Source organism: Oncorhynchus tshawytscha, linkage group LG14 (genome assembly GCF_018296145.1).
Source record: "Oncorhynchus tshawytscha isolate Ot180627B linkage group LG14, Otsh_v2.0, whole genome shotgun sequence".
NCBI lineage: Eukaryota > Metazoa > Chordata > Actinopteri > Salmoniformes > Salmonidae > Oncorhynchus > Oncorhynchus tshawytscha.
This window is the reverse complement of record NC_056442.1, coordinates 7,085,495-7,111,006: the sequence shown is the minus strand read 5'-3', so window position 1 is coordinate 7,111,006 and position 25,512 is coordinate 7,085,495. Positions and strand designations below refer to the sequence as shown.

General features: G+C 47.0%; 1 protein-coding gene across 1 annotated transcript; it reads left to right on the top strand.

The window, feature by feature from the left end:
• The first annotated feature begins 6,776 nt into the window (after positions 1-6,776).
• Positions 6,777-25,334, top strand: LOC112267714 (FERM and PDZ domain-containing protein 4-like). The gene is made up of 15 exons (XM_042296979.1): positions 6,777-6,901; positions 8,724-8,887; positions 10,612-10,714; positions 11,514-11,559; positions 11,677-11,781; positions 14,907-15,014; positions 15,281-15,412; positions 16,918-17,037; positions 17,417-17,553; positions 17,721-17,847; positions 18,638-18,727; positions 18,970-19,152; positions 19,624-19,759; positions 19,904-20,938; positions 21,163-25,334. Exons 1-15 carry the CDS (start codon positions 6,864-6,866, stop codon positions 24,624-24,626), a joined length of 5,988 nt encoding a protein of 1,995 aa, XP_042152913.1. The 5' UTR covers positions 6,777-6,863; the 3' UTR covers positions 24,627-25,334.
• Positions 25,335-25,512: the final 178 nt, after the last annotated feature.

Genomic DNA, 25,512 nt, shown 5'->3' with positions numbered 1-25,512 from the left:
ATGATCGCTTAACGAGACTTGTGTTTCCTAATTGTTTAAGAAAGTCTAAGAACCCAATCTGGCAACCCGGAGCATTTATTAAAATGGGTGAATCTCAAAACAAGCTTTTATGAGCCATTTAGAAGAGGTAGGTCTACAGCACATGACAACAATATAAGCGCTCCCTTTTCCATATGTGTGGGATATGTTTCGTCAGTTTTCATACTGAAATGAATCATAATATCCTAAGTGCCAGCTTGGCTATCATGCCCAACTCCCTGTCACTCATTGGCATGCCAAACATGTTTGCACAAACAGGTCTGGGACCAGGTCTAGGCTAGAATCATACTGTCTGGAATGTGTTCTATTTAATCCCAACATCAGTTTGGGCAGAAAAGAGAACATTTACAAAAACATCTTGTTCTGCAACTTATAATATATAATTAAGTAAACAATGTAATCTAATACAAATCATGTCCACATTGTACTACTAACATTGTACAACACTTCCTTTGGCTGCCTTTCCTTCCAGTTCTCCGCTGCCAATGACTGGAACGAATTGCAAAAATCACTGAAGCTGGAGTCTTATATCTCCCTCTCTAACTTTAAGCATCAGCTGTAGCTTACCGATCACTGTACCTGTACACAGCCAATCTGTAAATAGCACACCCAACTACCTCATCCCCATATTGTTACTTATCCTCTTGCTCTTTTGCAGCCCAGTATCTCTACTTGCACATCATCATCTGCACATCTATCACTCCAGTATTAATGCTAAATTGTAATTATTTCACCTCCATGGTCTATTTATTGCCTACCTTCCTAATCTTCTACATTTGCACACACTGTACATAGAATTTTCTATTGTGTTATTGACTGTACATTTGTTTATGTGTAACTCTGTGTTGTTGTTTTTGTCACACTGCTTTGCTTTATCTTGGTCAGGTCGCAGTTGTAAATGAGAACTTGTTCTCAACTGGCCTACCTGGTTAAATAAAGGTGAAATAAATCAAATTAAAATAAAATCATAGGTTATCTCAGGATTACCAGTACATTGAAGTGGGAGGAGAACAATAATGTGAGAAATAGCTGGATTACATTATTTTCCATCAACAACAAAAATGACAGCGAATATCTCTAATCTGTGGATTTGAAATATCCCTCTTGAATGACCTTTGTGTTATTCAGAATTGGCATGGCCGTTGCAAACTATCACAGATGCATGTGACCTAGCACTATGAATCACTTTGTTAATGAGTGAGGTGTGTGTCAGCCGGCCAAATAAGGGGCCAAATAATGGGCTATAATGCAATGTCATAACTTTATGTTAATGCTTTCTTTAAATGAAGGACGATACAGGTTGAAATATTCAATGGACAGGTGCCTCTAGATTATAGGAAGTCAAGCCAAATACCCTAGTAGAATATTTCCTTTCCACATCATTCAGTACTCAAGGACACCCCTTGAAGTGGGCATTTGGCCCATTTGATCATTGTTTGAAGGACTAGGACAAACAATATAGAGAGAGCACTACTAAACACACACTCTTGCCATAAGACTAAGGGAAAAGGATCAGCTCCCTAGGGAACCACACTTCAGAACAGAATCTCAAAGGGTTCAGAGCCAGCCTTTGAGTCTTGAACTGAGTACTGATAGTCTCCCTCCCTCTGTGTGAGTGAGTCTTACTGGCTGGCTGGTGGAGCCAACTTAGGGTGTGCTGTTCTTACTGTTCTACTGCAGAGGGTCATGCTGTACTGTGCAGTGCTGTGGGCTGCCTGCCAAACCATGCGCCAGAGTTAAAACATCAACCCCCACTACTACCACCATTACCACCAGCAGGCTCTATGGCAGCCTCCTACAGCGTGCACACCCCCAGGACCCTCTCTCTCTCTCTTTGTGTTTCCTACTACTGTCACTCAGGGACAGGAAGGAGGGCCATGGCTTTGTTTTGTTCTGCCTTTCATGTTCTTCTCCTTCTGATCTGTGCTCCCTTGAAGCGCAGTGTGATAGGTGTGGGGATGTCAAAGCAGGTTATGTCATTTATAGTAAGATCAGAGCAATCAGCATCGATGGAGGTGTGTGTGTGTGTGCGTGCATGTGTGCAGTATACACACACTTGACTTGATGTGACTGTAAACTACACGTAAACGAAGGAGTATCGTGGCGTCATCCAGAGAATGTAGCTGATAGCTGTAACTGTATCATTGCATTCGTTACTGAGTATCAAGACTGTTCATTTACCCAATTAACATACATCATTATATATAGCAGAGCCACGAATGAATAGCAATCAGATTAAGAGCATGGGGAAGCCTTTGGGAACCGTAGCCTAACGTGGTCTGTGTGTGCCGGCAAGGAGGCCAAAAGGCTCAGGGGCTATGTGTGTGTGTGAGTGAGAGAACGTCACTAAGTGACAGTGAAGAAAGAGATTTTGCAGGCTTTGTCATTCAAGCAACGTGCTTCTTGACCTTCCATTTTAGTAAATTGCTGCATCAAGGTGATTGCATTGAGTGCGGTTTCAGTAGGGTGGATGGATTGAGCACTAGTGCTGTCCATGGTGCTGAACAATTCAGGGCTACTGGTGGTGCTGAATGGAAACCTAAACCCCTTGTTTTACATTGTGGAACATCATGCTTTTCCCATACTCTAACGCAATGAACTCTTAATGAATAACAATTAACTCTGAGAAACAAAATCCCAATAAAACTGCAAGGTTATCCACTTAAAATGCACATTTTTGACAACTCAAAAGCTTCCATACATTGCATTTTAACGACAGCTGCCTCTGCGAAACGCCTGCAGTTTTTATGTGGTCCTCAGCATTCCCTCGTCTAGGCCTATAGTGTATCCTCCCTGGACAAAATGTTCAGAGCAGAGCACGGGGTGTGGTATGGCTGGGTTACATGAAACATCGCTGTGAGAGCTGAAGCATGTTGTCATCTTCAGAAAGCCATGCTGTATTAATAGGGAGCACATTGAGGGCATCCTTTAAAGACATGGAGGGATGTTTCATTTATGACTCTCTGAAGCACCACAGACCGATATGGGAGGGGAGAGGAATCTCTAGTAGGCTGCTGGTGGTGGGGGAAAAAAAGTTAATGGGATGCCTTGAGTCACAGCACTCGGATGGAGATGAAGTCAAGATCATAGATTGACAATGTGTAGAACTTGCATTGTACGTTGCCGACGGCGGCTATATCGGTGGGGCTATTTGTATCTCTAAGCCTGACTGATTTTATACCACATTCTGACCACATGACCTGTGAAGACGTACGCCGTCTAGGTAGAATTTAAAGTCCTCTCCATTCTGCCATGTCTATTTATACGGTTTGGAGCAGAGTGCAGAAGTGATAAAATGGCTCCTGGCAGAGTGTTTTAGTCATCCACAGGGAACGTTGTAGAACCACATAGGGACACACTGATGCTCTCTAGCCACTGCCTTTGTGTCTGTTTCTATAATTCATGGCAGGGAACCAAACCTCTACACACTTTAGATGGACGATCCCCAGATGGAGGGAGAGTAGGTTGTTGGGGGGGAAAAATCCTTAAATACACTCAGGATCACTTTAGCCTTTGCTCTCTGCAACTGTAGAACTCTCGCCGAACAAGGGAGGCCTTTTAGCCAATAAATAATGAAAAACAGCTATATTGTGAAAATATGCTGTAAAGAAACACAACATAGATTTTTCTCAAATGTTAATGTTTCCTGTCCCCAAAAGTGCTCATTTTGGTTCCTTAAGAGACCGAGGTCGAGACTCGTCTCAATTGTATGACTGAGGTGCTCTCTTGTCGTTGAATATTTCTATGCCCTCCACCCAGTCTTGGGGCGAAGGGGGTATTAGCCTAGTTATTCCTTCGAGTGTAAAAAGAGAGGCAGAGCCCAGGGAGGGAGATTGTAGCATCTCTTTTTGGCATTGTGCTAATGGAGACTAAAACATCATGGAAAAGCTATTAACTTGTGTGTTGCTGGCTGAATGTCTGGGTAGAGGTCTAGATGGTGGGGGGAGAAAGAGAAAGGGGTTTTAGCCAGGGCTCTCTACTCTCTCTCTCTCTCTCTCTCTCTCTCTCTCTCTCTCTCTCTCTCTCTCTCTCTCTCTCTCTCTCTCTCTCTCTCTCTCTCTCTCTCTCTCTCTCTCTCTCTCTCTCTCTACTCTCTCTCTAGCTCTCGCTCTCGCTCCCTCTCCCTCTCCCTCTCTCTCTCTCTCTAGCCTCTTTACCCCTGCTTGCTGGAGCATGGTGAGTGAGGAGCCGTCCAAGCTGAACATACTGCTGTGTGAAGTGTGACGAAAGCCTGCTAGCACTAACGGCATGAGGTCTCCTCAGCCATCAGAGCTCGACAAGAATGCGATCCTCTGAACCAAGCACTAATTGCTCTGATGATCATAGCTGGCGGTGGTTCCACAGAATAGTCCACAACTAGATGGGTATTTGAGGATGGGAGCACTCAGGAAAAGGAAAATGGCTTTTGACACACTTCTTGCTTGAAGAATAGGACAATGGTAGACTCCATCCTCGCGAAAACCTTTCTTCTCAAACAGAGATAGTTTTAGACATGTTTTGGGGAAAGCTGGAGACTGTGCGTGATCCTTTTCAAAGCACGTAGGTTAGACATAGCGAAGATATTTCGCTGAGCAATGCTTGCACAATGAGTAAACTGTCCAGAGACCAGAATACTTGTTACCTCCCAATGCTTACACACACACGCGCACGCACACACACATGCACACACGCACGCACACACACACACACACAAACACACGCGCGCAAGCACACACACACACATCCAGTGCAGGGAGATTGCTGATTGTGTAATTTGCCACTGTAGGCCATTGTTTGTTTCAAGTGTTTTACGGACCTGATCAAAAGAAGGGGAAATCAATGGAAGTAAGGTGTAACCAAGCAATAGGATGTAAGACTTCATTCAGGAGGCTATGACCATCATACAACAGACTATGTGTCATCATGAGACTGGCTGTCATTCACAGCTAGGCATTAGGCTAGAAGCCCAGATCTTAAAACAACTTTAGGTATTGACTCGATTCACCATCATTCTGTTCAGAATGGCCAAGAGATAAGTGTTCTGTGTTTTGAATTTGTTGCTCATTTTTTGTTCTTTGGGACCTTTTGGAGTTCAATCCGAATGATTGATTCAAGGCCTTGAGTGGTTCTATCTTTGGGGGTGGGGGGGGTTGCAGCAAAAGCTTTTCAGAAAATACCAATTCTACCTCTGAAAGGGAAAGTGCTTTTCGATTTCCTTGAAAAGTGTTGCTACATGCCCACGTTTCATATTGATTACGGGCTTCATGGTTGAATGGTTGCTTTATTTATTCATGCAAAGTACAGCCGCTCTGTTTTATGATGATGATGATGATGATGTTGATCATTGAACTGATCATTTGAATCTTTTATTATCATAGTCTTCTCCTCTTTTTAAATCCCTCCCACAACTTTTCCTTCCTGCAAAAACAATGAGCGTATTTGCACTGAGACAACAGGGTTCCCACATCAATACCCTTTCCCTTCCGTACATCAACTGTTTTTGAGGAACAGTCTCCCCCTTCTGCTCCCTGCTAGTCTATGACATCAGATCTCTAGTGGAATGGCATTTTTCATACACTCCCTCTCCTCCTCCTCTTCCTATAAATCCTCTTATTACACACACACACACACACACACACACACACACACACACACACACACAGTGGTGGATTTGTTTTGGCTCTGATGAGGAGGATTAGGAGATGAAGGCCTCAGCTCTGAATCCGCCACAGCAGTTTGATTTAGAGTTTAGACCAAAAGCCTCTTCAACACAATGAGACACACGCTGAGACACAAGCATGTCGACCGACTGCATGGCTGGCTCTCTGAAACCCACCCCCATGATGGGATAATGGGGGTGATATTGTCCCACTGATGGCTTAAGGATGATATTTTTTGAGGGCTATTTAAGTATCAGCTGATTTAAAATCCACGCTAAATTGTTTTCACTGGGGTTTTGTGTCTGTAAAGAAAGGCTACTGATAAAAACATGTTTTCTGATCTTGTCTTTATTGTTATGTTGCCTTAACACGTTGTACAGCAGACATCAATGCAGCGTGGAGGCTGGAAGGCTAAAGTGTGACTGAACACACTGTGACACATCAATCTGTGGGTGTTTGTCACCTACTGTGTGTTCCTGACATTGATGTCCTCCCTGTTCCATCGTGCCCTGGCTTGGCGTTATCGTTGCACTGTCACAACAATGTTATTTCTACCGCACGGTTTCAAAGTCAACTGGAGAGTGTTAGTCTCGAGGACAATCTTTTTTTATGTGAAACAAAAATCAACAGATGGTGTCTATTGTATGTTCTGTATGATTTGGCCCTGTGAAGGGTTGAGAGTGGCAATGATACGTTTTGACTCTATGCAAAAGCTTGTCCAAGCGAGGATGCCAATTTTAGTGCTGTTGATACAAAACCAATTTCACGGATCTCTAGCATTAGTTTGAAGCCCGTTGTGCTTTGACGTCTCGATTGCGTCATTCATTTCATTTACAGTGAGCCGTCCGATGGTCGTCTCGGGGTTCTCTAACCGTCTCATGCCTTCACACTCTTGACACAATTTCGTGGCAGGACTTGGCTACAGCGGCTATGTAATGACCGTAGCAGCCAATTATGTAGATATCCAACTCGAAGGACCATGAAAAAAGAATGTCCCATAGTCCAGTAGTGGGTAGGCAGCGAGAAAGGTGCTGCTCATAGCAACATCACAAATTAATAAGACATCCATACGATCATCCTTTATACCTCATTTTGCTCTGCTTCAGCCACAAGACCAAATCATCGGGCTGGCCTCCCCCCTCTGGATCCTGGGGCACCCTGCCGGGAACCCCCTATGGCTGGGATATGGGCTCTTCCAGGGACGGCCGAGACTACTTCAGCAAGTAAGTACCATCCTTCCCCAGGGGGGTGTACAACAACAGTGTCCAGGCCCAACCCCCCCCAACCCCCACCTATAATGCGCAAACATTCTCAAACATTCTCATCACTTGTTTGCGCATTATAACACGTGACACACTGTTGCGCAGTGAGTGTGCCTTACAATATAATTAGTGAGTGTGATCACATACATTGTTTGATTAATAGTCCTGACATATACTTTAAATGATCCTCTAATCAAATTTCCCCCCAACATGCTTCACAGGGCGTGACAAAGTGTGATTACTCAAAACGTCAGTTATGACAGGTGCTAGTGAGCGCGTACGCTGTAATGGAGATTCCTAAGTATTATGAGGACTAGTGTGGTGTTTTTAAAGGTCAGTCGTTCCAATTTTGTCTGGAAATTCCAGACACGTCAAGTTCTCCCGTGTCCTGTATCAACAGTATGCCAATGGAATACTGATTCCCCCCCCCACCTCCATCCCTTTATCCCTGTCTGACGTAGACTGCCTCAGTGTCTTGAATTCTTTCGGAATACTGATTTCCTTTGCTACTTCTGTGGACGCATAAAACACACCTTTTCTCCCCTGAGTGACGCAGGAGTTCTGAACAAGGAAAGGGTGCTGTCTCCTATCTCTAGACGTGTCACTAGCACGGAGGCTTCTTTGATCCCAAGTGAGGATGGGGTGACGTTCACAGAGATGACACCGTAGTGCAGATAAGGGAGCGTGACAATTGGATTTCTAGGCGCGAGAAATAAATGGATGAGGACAGGTAAACAGAAGAGATTGTTCTCCTAACCTAACCTAGCATAACGTACTGTTACAGGTTTAGTGAATGTTGCTGTTCTCCTTCATGGCAAAGGGGAATGTACGTGCTTGCCTGCCTACGTGTGTGTGCGAGCTGCACCATCTGAGATGTGAGACAGGTATTAGGAGGATAATATATGGCTGGTCTCAGAGCAATATATCTGGCTTTGTGGCGATATATTTCTCTGATTGGCCAGAGTATAATAGACGGGTCTTCCTATTGGGCATAAAGGACTGAGTGGATTTCAAATACATCACCCTCTCTGTGCACTTGGGATAATGATAATACACAGAACCCTCTGAATCCTCAATCCCAGACAGTCCACACTATTGATATTATCCTTCGATATCCAGGGAGTATGAGACATTCCAGTGTTTACTGTGCCCTTGGTATACCCATGTATGGATTACCTGGTCAGAACCATTTGGAATAGGTAAAGAGAGGGCAGAAACCAATGACCATGGAGGATGTGGACTGTGGGTATGGTGCAGTGGGTACATCAGAAGCACAAATGTAGGATGTGTGTGTGTGTGTGTGTGTGTGTGTGTGTGTGTGTGTGTGTGTGTGTGTGTGTGTGTGTGTGTGTGTGTGTGTGTGTGTGTGTGTGTGTGTGTGTGTGTGTGTGTGTCAGTTGGTGTAGGAGTGTTATTTAGCACAGTGTAAATTAGATGTGCGAGTTATCTACGTGGGAAGTGTCTATTTGTAGAATGTTGACCCCACCCTGATACAGGGTGCCAGACTGCTGATTGGTTTTATGAATCAGGTCGTAATTGTAAATAAGAGTGTGTTCTTAATTGACTTACCTGTGTAAATAAAGGTCAAATAAAAAATAATAATTACTGGAGATAATAACAGAATCATTCTGGGGCCCAATTCCAAACTGATCCCATGGCTCTCTCGCTGGTCTAGTCAAGACAGTCCTATGTCCTTAGTCTCCTGTTGGATCAGTTAGGACTGAGAGGCTGCTCTTTTGAGTCTGTCTCTGATGATGCGTTGCCTGTTCCTGTTTCCTCTCAGCCACGTGTCCCAGAGCAGCTCCCTGGAGGAGGTGCACCGTCTGGATGGGGTGCAGCAGGTGCCCCCTGCCCCCCGGCTGGTGGAGATGAGACGGGACCCCGTCCTGGGGTTCGGCTTCGTGGCCGGAAGCGAAAAACCGGTGGTGGTCCGCTCCGTCACGCCTGGTATGCATCAATGTCCCACCAACTGCCTACGTCTCCCATGACCCCTCCTGGTATATCCCTCCGCCTACATCTCCCATGATAATCACTGACCGAACTCGCCTGAAGAGCTGGAATTTAAAGCTATATCAATATACATGACACTCATGTCAGAACAGGGCCGTAGCTGTTTCCTGGGATTATGTCCAGATATGTCCCTACATGAAGTTCAGAAATCTACTGAACATGATATTGGCACAAAGTGTTCAAAGACATTTTAGTGAAGCCAAATAACATTGTGGTGTATGTGTCATGGATACCTTTACATACTTGGGTTAATTCTGTCTTTCCCACCGACCTTTCAAGGGTCAGTAACACTTCCTTGTCTGTATTTTGGTTAATCAGAGCAGTTCACTCGTTGTCACACGTTTGCAGTATGACATTGATGCCATAGCTCTTTTTGGGCTTAGCACTTGTTAGCGGTGGTTCTCGGCCCCAAGCTCGTCACATCTCTATCAGCCTAGGGGGTATATCAATAATCACTGTTTGATCAACAATACAATTCAATAACCACTAGTGTCATGGTGGAGTATTATTAAGGAATATGAGGGTCGTGTTCATTTTAATGAGACTTTCGGCCCTGGTGTGATGTCGCCTATCTGCCTGACTAAATAAATGCATGAGGCAGCCACGGCCATGGATTGTATCTTGCCTATAGCAGCCTCTAAGCAATTATGAATTATTGACATAACAATTACCTCTTGAACTGAATCTCCACTCTGCTGTATATGAGCTCACTGATACAGAGTGCTGTAGTGGTGGCTTTTCACTGTTAATTACAATGGCACAATGCAATTGGACATGCAGTGACAACAATCAAATTATTATTTTGTTCCCATATTACAATTTTAGTTAAATATAGTGATTATTAGTCGTTGAGAAACACCAATCGCTGATGGGTTACATGAAGGATGTTGGACAATCGATCATTTAGGTATTTCCATGCTGTTTCCATTTCATCCCAATGATCTACTGAAAGAATATGACACATCAAACATTATCAGTCGACGTTATGAGCGTCGCTCATCCGATGCTTAGTGTGACTACAGACCGAGACCACAAAACAGTTGGCATTCTATGACTAGGTGAGGCCGAGGGACTCTCTCTCAGCTCCTCTCTATTCTATTCAGATGTTTGGAGAGTTTCTGAAGCCCCCTACTGTCAGTCCCCACGTCTCCTCTCCTCAGCCAGTGTCAACCGTCAATCCGTTTATTCAGCGCTCCACTATCATGGGAAACAGGCTTTCCTGTGGCTTGTGGAAAATAATTAGCGCTTTCAGGATCGGTGCAGGCATCGGGAACAACGGCCCATCTTCATCTGTCTTGTGCCTCTACAACACAAGGAGAGAGATTCAATTGCCAGCGCCGGCTGAGAAGCTCATAATCTCCACAGGAGAGATTGGGACACCGAGACTGTGTGTCACACCTGGGAATTGATGGAACAGGAGCTTTTGAGAAAAAAGTCATGAGTTTTCTTTGGTGTTAGCGGACAGCGCTGATGTTTGAAAGCAGATTTGAACCCAAGAAAACGTGAACATGGAGTCCAAACGTCTCAGTGTATCGGCAGTGTTTACGACAAAATGTATGTACAGATCGCTGACAATCCGTGTGTGTTTGTTTGTGTGTCTGTGCATTCATGTGCATGTGTGCGTTTTGTGCGTGTGTGTGTTTGTGTGTGCATGTTTGCAGGAGGTCCCTCGGAGGGAAAGCTGATCCCAGGAGATGAGATCATCATGATCAACGACGAGGCAGTCAGCTCAGCGCCCAGGGAACGAGTCATCGACCTCGTCAGGTAACCCTGTCTGACTTATTGTCTCTGTTTATCTAGGGTATTCAGCATGGGTAACTATGTCCAGTTGTGCCAACAGCTATCATCTCCCGTGGCCCTTCAGGCACCAGACTTTTCAGGCACTTTTTGCTTTGAGAAAAGAATTTCATGACCAACTATTTCTGTCACCTTTAACAAAGTCAAGACATCACAAAATATTTGGTGAGTTGACAGCTGTAATTTCCACGACACATCCAGGCCTCTCCAGTTTTTATTTTGTGATTAGGCTCTCAGAAATGTGTCTTGTGTAGAGCGTAAACACAGATGCCAGTTGTTGTATTTCTGAGGGATGACCAGACTTTCTCAAAAGGCTTTCGGTCGTTTATGTGTTCAACTCTGAAAAGTGAACGTTGTATTTTAGTGACTGCATTACTTGATTGGGCATCTCTCACGTATTCCTATCCTATTATTACTGAACAAATCTGCCAAAGGCTTGGGTAATTGTATTTACATTATATCATTATATTTACAATTATGTAGCAGACATATGACATTTCTTATGAAATGGTCTGAAGTGAGGCTGTGTTCTTGCCTGTTTGTTTGTGGAGACGTGAATATTTTTAATAACATCTCACACCCACAGATACCAGAATATGGTGTGTGTGTGTGTGTGCTTGTGTGCGCGTCTGTGCCTCTGTGCGCCTGCGTGTCCCTTAGTTCATTACATTGGATTGGAAATCATTGGTTTCCTGTTTACGTTGACATTAAATTGAAGTCATTCACTGTGACTGTCAGTCAATTAGATGTGCTTTTCTCCCTCCAGAAACTGTAAGGAATCCATTATGTTGACTGTTGTCCAGCCGTACCCTGTGAGTATCTTTCTTTTTTAGAACTGTTGGTTATAATAACAGGATGTAACATTGCTGCACACCCGACATGGGGTTTGGTGTCATCCTGACCTCCGTGCTCAATCTCTCTGTTCTCAGTCGCCCAAATCAGCGTTCATCAGTGCAGCCAAAAAAGCCAAGCTCAAGTCCAATCCGGTCAAAGTGCGCTTCGCAGAAGAGGTCATCATTAACGGTCAGGTTCCGGTAAGTTCTCCTCCTGTCACATGGTTGACCGTTGAATTTATCCATTTGACCTTTGACCACCAATTGACCTGTCAAAAGTGATTTGTGTATATTTGCTTCACATGAATTATATCTACTTTGGGTTTTTTGTACAAGTAAGACTCTGTTCTAATATCCACACCACAGCAATATCACTTCAAATGAAACAATGTATTGGGGATGCATTCTAAATGGTGTGCTAGTATGGATATTTGTATTCAGACCTCTTGACTTTTTCCACATTTTGTTACGTTACAGCCTAATTGTAAAATGGATTAAAGAAAACATTTTCCTCATCAATCTAAACCCAATACTCCATACAATGCGAAAATATGTTTTTAGAATTTTTCATAAAAAACAGAAATACCTTATTTACATAAGTATTCAGACCCTTTGCTATGAGACTCGAAATTGAGCCCAGGTGCATCCTGGTTCCATTGATCATCCTTGAGATGGTTCTGCAACTTGATTGAAGTCCACCTGTGGTAAATTCAATTGACTGGACATGATTTGGAAAGGCACACACCTATATAAGGTCCCATAGCTGACAGTGCATGTCTGAGCAAAAAGCCACGAGGTCAAAGGAATTGTCCATAGAGCTCTGAGACAGGATTATGTCGAGGAACAGATCTGGGTAAGGGTACCAAAACATTTCTGCAGCATTGAAGGTCCCCAAGAACACAGTGGCCTCCATCATTCATAAATGGAAGAAGTTTGGAACTACCAGCGCTCTTCCTAGAGCTGACTACCCAGCCAAACTGAGCAATCGGGGGAGAAGGGCCAGGGAGGTGACCAAAAACTCGATGGTCACTGACAGAGCTTCAGATTTCATCAGTGGAGATGGGGGAACCTTCCAGAAGGACAACTATGTCTGCAGCACTCCACCAATCAGGCCTTTATGGTAGAGTGGCCAGACGGAAGCCACTCCTCAGTAAAAGGCACATGACAGCCTAGTTGGAATTTGCCAAAAAAGCACCTAAAGAGTCTCAGACCATGAGAAACAAGATTCTCTGGTCTGATGAAACCAAGATTGAATTATTTGGCCTGAATGCCAAGCGTCACGTCTAGAGGAAACCTGGCACCATCCCTGCGGTGAAGTATTGTAACGAGTGCGCTGAGAGTTGGGAAACAAGTTCAGGGAGTGAGTGTTTTAATAAATAAAATAAACAATGAACACGTAACACAAACAACGCACTGACATGAAAACAGAGTCAATAACACCTGAGGAAAGAACCAAGGGGAGTGACAGATATAGGGAAGATAATCAAGGAGGTGATGGAGTCCAGGTGAGTGTCATGAGGTTCAGGTGCACGAGATGATGGTGACAGGTGTGCGGGATAATCAGCAGCCTGATGACCTAGAGGCCGGAGAGGGAGAATACGTGACAAGTATGCTGGTTAGCATCATGCTGTGGGGATTCTTTTCAGCGGCAGGGACTAGGAAACTAGTCAGGATCAAGGGAAAGATGAATGGAGCAAAGTACAGAGAGATCCTTGATGAAAACAAGCTCCAGAACGCTCAGGACCTCAGACTGGGGCTAAGGTTCACCTTCCAACAGAACAACAACTCTAAGAACACAGCTAAGACAACGCAGGAGTGGCTTCGGGACAAGTCTCGGAATATCCTTGAGTGTGCCCAGCCAGAGCCCGGAATTGAGCCCGATCTAACATTTCTGGAGAGAACTGAAAATAGCTGTCCAGCGACGCTCCCCATCCAACCTGACAGAGCTGTAATAGCTGCCAAAGGTGCTTCAACAAAGTACCGAGTAAAGGGTCTGAATACTTATGTAAATGTGATATTTCCGTTTTAAATTTTAAGAAATTTGCTAACATTTCTAAAAAATAAAAAACGTTTTTGCTTTGTCATTATGGGGTATTGTGTGTAGCTGGATGAGGGTGAAAAAAACAATTGAATCCATTTTAGAATAAGTCTGTAACAAAATGTGAGAGAAGTCAAAGGGTCTGAATAGTTTTTGTGTTGGTATACACTTGTTTCTCTGAGTACATCCAGACAGGTCAACAATGCTAGCAAGAAATATAAGGTCATTCATTTGTACTGGAGGTCTTTTATGTCCTGCTTCCACCTAGAACGCAGCCAAGGACAACTCTGTCCTCTTCATGTAGGCTACTGTATGCCTTGTGTGTCATTCTTCTGTGTCTTCTTTCCACCTAGAACACAGCGAAGGACAACTCTGTCCTCTTCATGTAGGCTACTGTATGCCTTGTGTGTCATTCTTCTGTGTCTTCTTTCCACCTAGAACACAGCGAAGGACAACTCTGTCCTCTTCATGTAGGCTACTGTATGCCTTGTGTGTCATTCTTCTGTGTCTTCTTTCCACCTAGAACACAGCGAAGGACAACTCTGTCCTCTTCATGTAGGCTACTGTATGCCTTGTGTGTCATTCTTCTGTGTCTTCTTTCCACCCAGAACACAGTGAAGGACAACTCTGTCCTCTTCATGTAGGCTACTGTATGCCTTGTGTGTCATTCTTCTGTGTCTTCTTTCCACCTAGAACACAGCGAAGGACAACTCTGTCCTCTTCATGTAGGCTACTGTATGCCTTGTGTATCATTCTTCTGTGTCTCCTTTCCACCCAGAACACAGTGAAGGACAACTCTGTCCTCTTCATGTAGGCTACTGTATGCCTTGTGTATCATTCTTCTGTGTCTCCTTTCCACCCAGAACACAGTGAAGGACAACTCTGTCCTCTTCATGTAGGCTACTGTATGCCTTGTGTATCATTCTTCTGTGTCTCCTTTCCACCCAGAACACGGTGAAGGACAACTCTGTCCTCTTCATGTAGGCTACTGTATGCCTTGTGTATCATTCTTCTGTGTCTCCTTTCCACCCAGAACACGGTGAAGGACAACTCTGTCCTCTTCATGTAGGCTACTGTATGCCTTGTGTATCATTCTTCTGTGTCTCCTTTCCACCCAGAACACGGTGAAGGACAACTCTGTCCTCTTCATGTAGGCTACTGTATGCCTTGTGTATCATTCTTCTGTGTCTCCTTTCCACGCAGAACACAGTGAAGGACAACTCTGTCCTCTTCATGTAGGCTACTGTATGCCTTGTGTATCATTCTTCTGTGTCTCCTTTCCACCCAGAACACGGTGAAGGACAACTCTCTCCTCTTCATGCAGAAGGTTCTGAAGGTGTACCTGGAGAACGGGCAGACCAAGTCGTTTCGGTTCGACTGCAGCACATCCATCAAGGTGTGCGTGACACTTTGGGGAGGGGGGGGGAGGGGAGGGGGGGGGGGTTAGAGTGGCCCTGTTTCCATAATTACTGTGGCGAAATGGGAGGAAATTAATGGAATATGGCGTGGGGACTCAACCTTGACTTGAAATGCAATTGCATTCTATCCATCTCAGCTACACGGTGGCAGAAAACGAGGATACAAATAAAAGATAGTCTTGTTTATTTGTTTTATCATTTGGTATTATGACATTGAAATTGACCTTTGTTTATGGTGTGATAGGATGTTATCATGACCCTACAAGAGAAGCTGTCCATCAAGTGCATTGAGCACTTCTCCCTGATGCTGGAGCAGCGGACGGAGGGATCGGGCAGCAAGCTGCTACTCTTGCATGAGCAGGAGATGCTAACTCGGGTAGGAATTACTGTAGGCATGCTAATGCGAAGTCATTGGTTTGACCTTTACTTATCCAGGAAGTCTCATTGAGGTCAAGCGACCTCTTATGTAAAGTATACCTGGGCAATTCTTGACAGAGATCAATCAATCAATTTATAAAGTCCTTTAATAATTTGAAAAAGAGTGGAAGAAAGAGAATCATAAATGTAACTAAACTTAGACACCCCTTGGCCATATCAGAAGGATAGGTCTCAGTATGGAGCTCTCTAGCTACAGGTCCAGGTTATCAACAACCCAGAGAGAATGAAAGTCATTCATATGTTGCTAGCCCAGAGTCACCCTAGTGATCCCATTCTGCTTCCTTAAAGCACTCCCACCTCGACCTCTTCACTTAGTATCTTATAGATAAGAGGCAATTCTATTCCAGCACGACACCACAATCTCCAAGCTTCTAGCTGAGACAAAGGACACATCTCGAATGGTACCCTATTCCCGTTATACTTTTGAACAGGGCCCATAGAGCATCCCATAGAGCGCTGGTCAAAAGTGGTGACCTAGGGAATAGGGTGCCATTTGGGACGTACACAAACACTTCCTGCTCAGTATTCATAGAGCGACTCAAGAACACAGCGTGATTTATCAAGTCTGGCACAGCAGGGCGCCTCTGCTTTCAATGTTTTAATGAAAGTGTACTGCGATCATAGTGAGGATATTATAATATGCATCACCCTCATCCCGCATAGACAGCCCTGTGATGATAATCAATAATGGGAATAACAGATGAATAACATGTTATGATTCTTTTCAAGGATGAAAAGAGTAATGGAATAGGTTTTGTTATGATTCTTGTAAGGGGCTGAAATCTGTAAACTCAATGCTCAAGACGGGACATTCTTTGGGGGAAAAAAGGTGCTATCTAGAACATAAAAGGGCTCTTCGGGCCATCCCCATAGGATAACCCTTTGAAGAACCCTTTTTGGTTCCAGGTAGAACCCTTTTGGGTTCCATGTAGAACCCTTTGGCTCCTACATGGACCCCAAAAAGGTTCTACCTGGAACCAAAAAGGGTTTTCCTATGGGGCCAGACGAAGCACCCTTTTGGAACCCTTTTTTTCTAAGAGTGTACCTGTGAAGGAAATAGGGAACGAGGGCAAACTACTGACCAGTGTAGCACGTACAATATATCTCCCTCTGCGTGTCTTAATGAATTCCTGTCCCTTGACAGAGGCCAAGAACCTGTCCAATGGATGTAAATTTGCCTGACTTGTATTTGCAACAATGACTCACCCTGTCCTTAGCACAGACCTTACCATCCCATTATGTCCTTAGGAATGAATTTACCTGACCATTTGATGAAGTTTGACATCATGCCTAGCACCTTGAGGGACCTTGCATTTGATGTTTTCCGTTTCGATGTGTCACATCAGTATACATTTACAGCGCAGTAAAACATTTGAATATTTTCTCTTTTCACACTTTCCCCCCTCCTTTTCTCACATTCTCTCGTCCTCTTTTTCGTTTCAGGTGACACAGAGGCCGGGGTCTGATAAGATGAAATGTTTCTTCAGAATCAGCTTCGTCCCCAAGGACCCGGTGGATCTGCTCAGACGGGATGCCGTGGCATTTGAATACCTCTACGTTCAGGTGAGAGCACCACAGGAGACCTGGCCCAATCATAGTGGAGCATAACACAAGACTGCATTCCTGTGTTCTCAGGTAAACTTGTCTAACAAGCATTGCGACCAAAGCATGTCAATAAGGGCCTTTTGATCAATGCATATCAAGTTCAAGGTTCCCATCCAAAATTGGTTGGTTGTCCAAGGTTTTAGGCTCATTCAGAACTTCAGAATATTTGCTGTACACTTGTGATTGACTATTCAAAGCAATATTGCTTCTATGTTAATGACAACAATGTCGGTTTCTAGCTTGGCCTTCCTCTACTTGTAAATAGAACAAAATGTATCTATTTTGAATGGCTTTGAGTCGTCCACTGGTTCTAACTGTCCCTCCTGGTCTTCCGTAGAGCTGTAACGATGTGGTTCTGGAGCGCTTTGGCTCGGAGCTGAAGTACGACGCCGCGCTACGATTGGCCGCTCTGCAGATGTACGTCCTCACTATGACGACCAGACAGCTGCAGAAGGTCTCACTCAAATACATCCAGTAAGTCCAGCTCCTTACTGTTGTGGTTGTTTTCCACTGAAACATGGGCAACGGAGCTGCTCAAAAGGAGTATTTTTACAGGTGCATAATAATCATTGATAAAAAGGTGAACACTAATTTGCATTATTTCCACGCCCTTGAATATCAAATGCCTTCTTAATTTCCAGGAAGGAGTGGGGTCTGGCCCTTTTCATCCCACCAGCAGTGATGACCAGCATGAAGGAGAAGAACATCAAGAAAGCACTGACGCACATCCTCAAAACCAATCAGAACCTAGTGCCTCCAGGAAAAAAGGTACGGTACGGATTCCATCGTCGCAGCTCTCTCTCTCTCTCTGTCCCTCTCTCTCTCTCTCTCTGTCCCTCTCTCTCTCTCTCTCTGTCCCTCTCTCTCTCTCTCTCTCTCTCTGTCTCTCTGTCTCTGTCTCTCTGTCTCTGTCTCTCTCTCTCTCCCTGTCTCTGTCTCTCTCTCTCCCAGTCTCTCTCTCTCTCTCTCTCTCTCTCTCTCTCTCTCTCTCTCTCTCTCTCTGTCTCTCTCTCTCTCTCTCTCTCTCTCTCTCTCTCTCTCTCTCTGTCTCTCTCTCTCTCTCTCTGTCTCTCTCTCTCTCTCTCTCTGTCTCTCTCTCTCTCTCTCTCTGTCTCTCTCTCTCTCTCTCTCTCTCTCTCTCTCTCTCTCTCTCTCTCTCTCTGTCTCTGTCTCTCTCTCTCTCTCTCTCTCTCTCTCTCTCTCTCTCTCTCTCTCTCTCTCTCTCTCTGTCTCTCTCTCTCTCTCTCTGTCTCTCTCTCTCTCTCTCTCTCTCTCTCTCTCTCTCTCTGTCTCTCTCTCTCTCTGTCTCTCTGTCTCTCTCTCTGTCTCTCTCTCTCTCTCTCTCTCTCTCTGTCTCTGTCTCTCTCTCTCTCTCTCTGTGCTTAGCAGAGCTGCCCTCTAGAGGAGTGTAGCTGTCTGTTTGCTTTCTTTTTTTTTGCTTCAATCATCAGTTATGATGTCATTTGTGTATTTGAGACTGAGATACGGTCAAAGCCATAAACCGTTAGTGTATTTTTGTTAACCTCGAGATGTTTTCCTCTGTCTTTTTTTCCTGCAGTTGACTGCGTTGCAGGCTAAAGTGCACTACTTGAAGTATCTCAGTGAGCTGAGGTTGTATGGAGGGAGAGTGTTCAAATCCATACTTTTGGTAAGACCACTAGTTGTATCTGTCCCTATTTCAGCCATTGGTCAAATAGAAAACCAATCTGTATCCACATAGATATTGTTCCAAATCCATATCCTGCCTTCTCTCTTTTACACACTCACTCACTCACACAAATACACATACACACCCCTGTTCAACTCCAACACACACACACACATACACACCCCTCTTCAACCCCAACACACACACACACACACCCTCACCCCCAACACACACACTCACAGCAAGGGGAGAAGCAGACAGAGGTGACCTTGCTAGTGGGGCCCAGGTACGGCATCAGTCACGTGATCAACGCCAAGACCAACCTGATGGCCCTGCTGGCAGACTTCAGCCACGTGAACCGCATCGAGATCCTCACAGAGGATGATATCAACGTCCGCGTGGAGCTACATGTCATGGATGTCAGGGTAAGGAGTGCGGCCTGACGTGTCGAGTTGGCACTGTTAAGTGGGTGGCTTGAGGCTTGGGCGGCAGGTAGACTAGCAATTAATAGCATTGGACCAGTAACCGAAAGGTCGCTCATTCGAATCCCGAACCGGCAAGGTGGTAAAATCTGCCGTTCTGCCCTTGAGCAAGGCAGTTAACCCCCAACAACAACTGGGCACCGATGACGTCGATTAAGGCAGCCCCCCGAACCTCTCTGATTCAGAGGATTTGGTTTAAATGTGGAAGAAACATTTCGATTGAATGCATTCAGTTGCGCAACTGACAAGGTATCGACTTTCCCTAAAAATCTACAGATACCCATAAGGCATCGTGCCCTGGTCAATATTAACAGGCTAATAAGTAGAAAAACCAGTTTGTACATAAATACTATTCTTGCAAGGCCATATCCTTGTGTTCTGTAATGTTTGTATTTCTTTATGTTTGATCTGTAGCCCATCACGTTGATAATGGAGTCTAGTGATGCTATGAACCTGGCGTGTCTGACAGCAGGGTACTATCGACTCCTAGTGGACTCGAGGAGATCGATCTTCAACATGGCCCACTGCAATAGCATCGCTGAAGAAATGGGTTGGTCAACCTAGTACTATGCGGTGTGTGTGTGTGTGTGTGTGTGTGTGTGTGTGTGTGTGTGTGTGTGTTCTTCTGTATACATGTCTATTATTTCCAGTATTTTGTCAAATTGTTGAATTGAGTTCCTCTATTAAACAACAGATCAGGACAATCTTCTGGAGTGGCCGTACAGCACTTCGTTAGACAACTGTGAGGACCCCAATGCTGCCGGCCAGGATGAGCGTTACAGCAGTGACATGGACTTCTCTAACAATGGAGGGAGAGAGAACAACATCTCTCCCTACATCCCCGAGCCCCAACACCATACCTTAACCCTGCAGCAGAACAAGAGGCCGTCGGAGGGGCGGAGGAGTCCCCAGCCCCCACCTCTCCCCCCTGCCAGAAACAAACCCCAAGACTCCCCCCGGAGCGCCAAGGTCTCCTTCATCTTCGGAGACCCCCCTTTGAACACTGTTAACCCCCAGAACTTTGGCTACGAGCGCCTGATGGATGAGAGTCCCGAGGTGCCCGAGCACAGGCCCATAGCCTACTTGCACAACAACGTCAACAACCCGGGGGACTTTAGGACCCAGGTACCCGTGCCCTTCCAATTCGCCGACGGCATGCCGCATGTGGTCTACAGCAACATCGGCGAGGAGCTGGTGGAGGAACCGCTGCTAAGGGATCTTTGTTATGCAGACACCACGGACGACGCCGAGGATGAGGATGACGCCAGCTGTGAGGAAGACTCTACAGGGACAGGAGGGGGGGAGGGTGGAGGGGGCGGCACGACGGCGGCGAGCAAAGCCACGATCCTCACCCTCTCGGGCTCTAGCGATGACATCATCGACCTGACCTCACTTCCTCCCCCCGAGGGGGGCGATGATGACGATGATGATACCGACGGTGTCCTCCATTCGCTAAATCTCGCCATTGCCGCCCCGCCCCCGGGGTTCAGAGACAGTTCTGATGAGGAGAGTCCCGAGAGTCGCCCTTTGGCCACTGCCGGCAACGATGACATGCCCGTGTCGCTGATCGACGCTGTCCCCACGGGGTCGCAGGGTGAGGGGAGCGGCAGGGAAAGGAGGCTGGAGGATGCCATGGTAACAACCCTGCAGGCACTGGAAGCCCTGACTGTGTCCGAGGAGAGGCCACACCCACCGCGCCCACAGCGACCACAGCCCAACAGTAACCCAGGTCTTTACTACTACCAACACCACTTATAGTTTACAGCTGTTGTGCACACAGTGTCATGGCCTTGCTCTAGTTTTGGTTTTTCAGTGTTCACTGTTGTGCTTTGTGATCAGACCTGGCCCAAATTAGGATTTCTTCAAACTATATGTTGAACTTTGTTAAAAGTGATATAATAGAATTGTTGAAAGAAGCTCAAATTATATATTTTTTCTCCCTGGCTCACATAGGTGTGCAAATGTCTCGACCTTTCAGTCCTGAGTCTTCCTCTGACTCAGGCAATGAGACCAACTCCTCAGAGATGACCGAGACCATGGAGCAGGCCGCCGCCCACAAACTCATCCACGAGAACCACAGGCGCCTCCTTATCGCCACCTCCGAAGGCTACCAGCCTCTGACGGAGGAAAAGACAGACTTCCCCATCTCGCCCAGAGTGGCCACCCAAAAGAAAGCCCACAGCCCCTCCCACCATCGAGACGGCGGGCCGCCGTCGTCCACCGCGCTCCCTAAACAGACCCTCCATCCAGATGACATAGAGCTGGATCCAGAAACCACTGATTTTCTGACTAACCTCTCCTCCGGCTTCAGCAAGCGACCCAACTCTGTGGTTGTTGGAGGGAAACGGCTAAAAAAGTTGGCCGACACCAACGGGAAGTTCAACACGTTCAGTACCAGAGACGGCCACAGGGGGAGCCAGCTGGATGTGGAGCGTACCTCATTCTGCGAGAGGCTGCAGAGAAGGCCGCCTCTTCCTCTACCAGAGAATTCCATCTCCATCATGGCGGAGAACCTGGCGGTGAACAGCCTGCCAAGGAGTCACCGCAGGCTGCCGCGCCCCCCTCCCCCACACCCTGAACGGACAGAGCCTGAGGAGGAACCAGGGGAGGCTGCAGTGGGGGACACTGGGGCGATGGGCGGCCAGGAGGAAGAGTACCTGGGGGGAGCGGCAGGTCCCTTCCCCTCCTCCCCTACCAAGAAGCCCCGGGACCCCCCCGGTGGACAGGGAGATGCCCCAGGGGAGCAGCGGCAGCAAGTGAGGCAAGGGGTTGCCCGGCTGTGTGAGTACCACCTAGCCAAACGGATCTCGTCCCTTCAGAGCGAGGCTCACAACTCCCTGCAGGGCTCCCAGTGCTCATCACTGGACGCGGGCTGCAGCACGGGGAGCAGCGCCTGTGGCACCCCAACGGATTCGCCCCTCTGTGCCCCCGACGGCAACCACCACCCGCTCTCCGAATCTTCCACGTCCCTCAGGGTTTTCACCTATGAGGACAAGGCTCCCCATGGCACCCCGGGCCAGATCCCTGTGGGCAGGGACCTCCACCCCCAAGCAGACCCCACACTCCTGCGGAAGATGCTGCCCAACATACACCCTCCTGGGTCAGACACCAGCAGAGATGGTTCCCTCCGGTCGGCCAAGATGAAAGAAACCACAGGTAGTATAGCTAAAAGGAGTAACCTTCAAAATGATCTGCATGCCAAGACAGCCTGTGTAAGGGGTGCTAACCTCAAGGAGGGGAACGAGTCCTATAGGCAGCTCATTAACTACCTGACAGTGAGCCAGATGCACCAGGGAGGCAGGTTGCATAGTGCAGGCCTGGGAGGGGGAGTCAGGAAGGACACTAGGAGATATATTACCAGTAATCCCCAACTGATAGAGATGGTTAGGAGTAAAGGGAACACCATTCACCGCTATCCCTGCATGCCCCCCTCGTCCTCGTCACCCTTCCTCAGCCCGAGTCTAGTGAACCCCAATGCAGTCACCTCACGGGGTGACAAAGGCCCCCGGCCCTATCACTCCGCCACCCTGCCCGCTAAGTTGAAGAGCAATCCTGACTTGCATGCTCAGAGACCCACTGACAGTGTTGAAGTAAGGCCCAGTGGCACAGAGAGGAGGAGCTCCTTTTCGGGCCTCGAGAGTGAGTTAGAGAGGGGCGCCATCGACCCTGAGGTCGAGCGGTTCCTGTCCCTCAGGGACAACATCCATGGAGGGGGTGGGGGTGGGGGCATGGTCCACAGGCCCCCCTCCAGGGCGCGGAGTGTGATGTCCCAAAGCGGTGCCAGCATCTGTGGCCCAGAGGACTGGCTCAGATCTGACTGCAGGACAAAGCATGCCATCCGACAGACTCCTAATGATTATCTCTGTTTTTCTACTGCCCCTAGTGTAGCTCGCACAGAGCAGCTGGGGACGTCACTGGGAGCGGAAGCAGGAGATCACCCATCAGCTTTCACTAAGCAGGCCAGAGCCTGTGCCACGGCTCCGCCCCCTCCTCCTCCACCACCTCCTCCACCTCCCCTACCAGCCAACATGAGCACCCACAACTCCACTGTGCCAAAGCAGTCCACCGTCACATACAGACAAAACCACATCCAGTCAGTCACAGCCAGCCACCAGTGCGAGCCCAATATGAACAGCCACCAGAGGGGCAGGGACTCCAGTATGAACACCCTCCACTTGGGCAGGGAACCCAGCACCAACAGCCTGCAGCGGGACAGGGAGCCCAGCATCAACAGCCTCCACCTGGGCAGGGAGCCCAGCATAAACAGCCTCCACCTGGGCAGAGAGCTCAGCACCAACAGCCTGCAGCGGGACAGGGAGCCCAGCACCAACAGCCTCCACCTGGGCAGGGAGCCCAGCATCAATAGCCTGCAGCGGGGCAGGGAGCTCAGACGGAGCACCAGTAATGTAACTGCGGGCTCCGGGAGTGTGGAGGTGCTCTTCGACAAAGGCAGAACCAAGTGCCAGCAAGGACCAGTTGACCCCAAACTACAGAGGAGACCCACGAGGAAGAGGCTGTCGAAGAGCTACTCGCAGGGCTCAGTAGCGTCCACGTGCTGGTCGGCTGGGGGCAGAGACAGCCGGAGGGCCTCAGTGATGTTTCCCCTGCAGAAGGACGCCAAGCACATGAAGGGCTCGCAGAAGATGGACTCGAGCAGCCCCTGGAGGTGCCACGGTCCCTTCAGCTACTGCTTCTTCAAGAGGAAGAGCCAGGCAGAGGAGGATGAGGTAGAGGGGGGTGAGATGGGCGAGAGGGGCGAGAGTTCCAGGCGCTGCCATGGCAGGGAAATGGAGGAAGCAGCGTCTATCTACGGCCTGGCCACGGACGCAGCAGGCGACCAGCTCTACAGCGAGGTCCTAACCAACATGAGCTTCAGCGACCGGCTGTCGCGCATTAACACGCTCAAAGACCGCATGTACATCTTCCCCGTTGGCTTCTCGGATGTACGCCGCGACGCCAGCGAGCTCATCGCCCTAGTGCGCTCAAGCGTAGGCAGGGGGGACCGCAGCGGCCAGGTGCCACAGATCACAGCCGACCTGTCCCAATACAAGCAGCTGCTGTCCATCGAGTCTAAAGAGCTGGGGCGGGCATGTCGCAGGATGGCCCAGGCCCACGGCAGCCCAGAGGAGATGCTGCTGGCCATCACCTGCAGTTTCCAGGTGCTGTGCTGCCTGTCTGAGGCCTGCATGTGCCTGGTGAGGGGCCTGAGGGCATCAGCTGCCCAACAGCAGAGGGAGGTGGTGGCCAAGGTGGACGAGCTGGTCATGAACTACATCTGCCTGCTGCGCGCAGCCGAGGCAGCGTCCATCGGAGCGCCCAGCGACCACAGCGTCAATGCCCTGGTCCGCCACTCCAGCACCATGTCAGCCATCGCCAACGCACTCACCCGCTCCCTCAAAACGCTGCTTAGCAAGTAGTAGGACGTCCAGCCGACAGCAACGTCTTTTAGTGTTATGTACATTATACAAAGCCATACAAGACCCGGCCTTTGTAATAAGAACTGATGTTATTATAGACACCCTACTTCTTGTGTACAATTTATTGTCCATGTATATAATGTACATACAGTACATATGATACACTATATGAATATATAAATTGCTATAGACATTTTGAGAGGTCATTGGGAAGACATGTACTCTTTAATGTGATATTGATGATGCAGTTCTAGGTTGCAGTGTGGAGAGAGAGGATTGACATACAGCACTGAACTTGCACTGCATTTAATACTCCTTATTTCTAAATGATTTTGACATTGTTTTTTTAAAACAAATACAGAGGGCATAAAACTATACTGAAAAGACATCAAATAAGTAGGCAAGTATCTTACTAAAGAGCTTTTAAGTCGATCAGGCAGGTGTGTAATGTTTCATCATTTTTTACAGTCTTTCATTGTATGTGTTTTAATATGACCCTCTCTGGACTAAATGGTGTCCTTCAACATTTATGTATCAGACTGCATTTTATTTCTCCGACCATAAACATAAAAATCCACTCAATATTTTTTTCAGCTTCTCTGACCCATTAAAACGTTTTACATATCTGAGGGTCATGGTGTGTCTTCACTTGCTATTTCATTTGCTCCACTAATATCTTGTAGAAGAACTCCAGTAAAATAAAAGATTAACTTATGCACTGCCTCATTTTTCTACACCCTAGGCCTAGTAGCTTTCTCTATCTACAAAAAAAATAAATGATAATGCCATTTTGAACATGGAAAATGTTTCATTCCGAATTATGTCTTATTCATTTGGATATAAAACAATCTATTAATTTCAAATGAACAGGAGGCCCTTCTTTCCT

What these genes read in the sequence shown, in the direction of transcription:
- LOC112267714 (XM_042296979.1), top strand. Translation starts at nt 6,864, where the DNA reads ATGGGCTCTTCCAGGGACGGCCGAGACTACTTCAGCAA. An exon ending in GGTCCGCTCCGTCACGCCTG is followed by an intron (nt 8,888 to 10,611) that starts GTATGCATCAAT and finishes GCATGTTTGCAG; the next exon opens with GAGGTCCCTCGGAGGGAAAG. An exon ending in ACAGCCCAACAGTAACCCAG is followed by an intron (nt 20,939 to 21,162) that starts GTCTTTACTACT and finishes TGGCTCACATAG; the next exon opens with GTGTGCAAATGTCTCGACCT.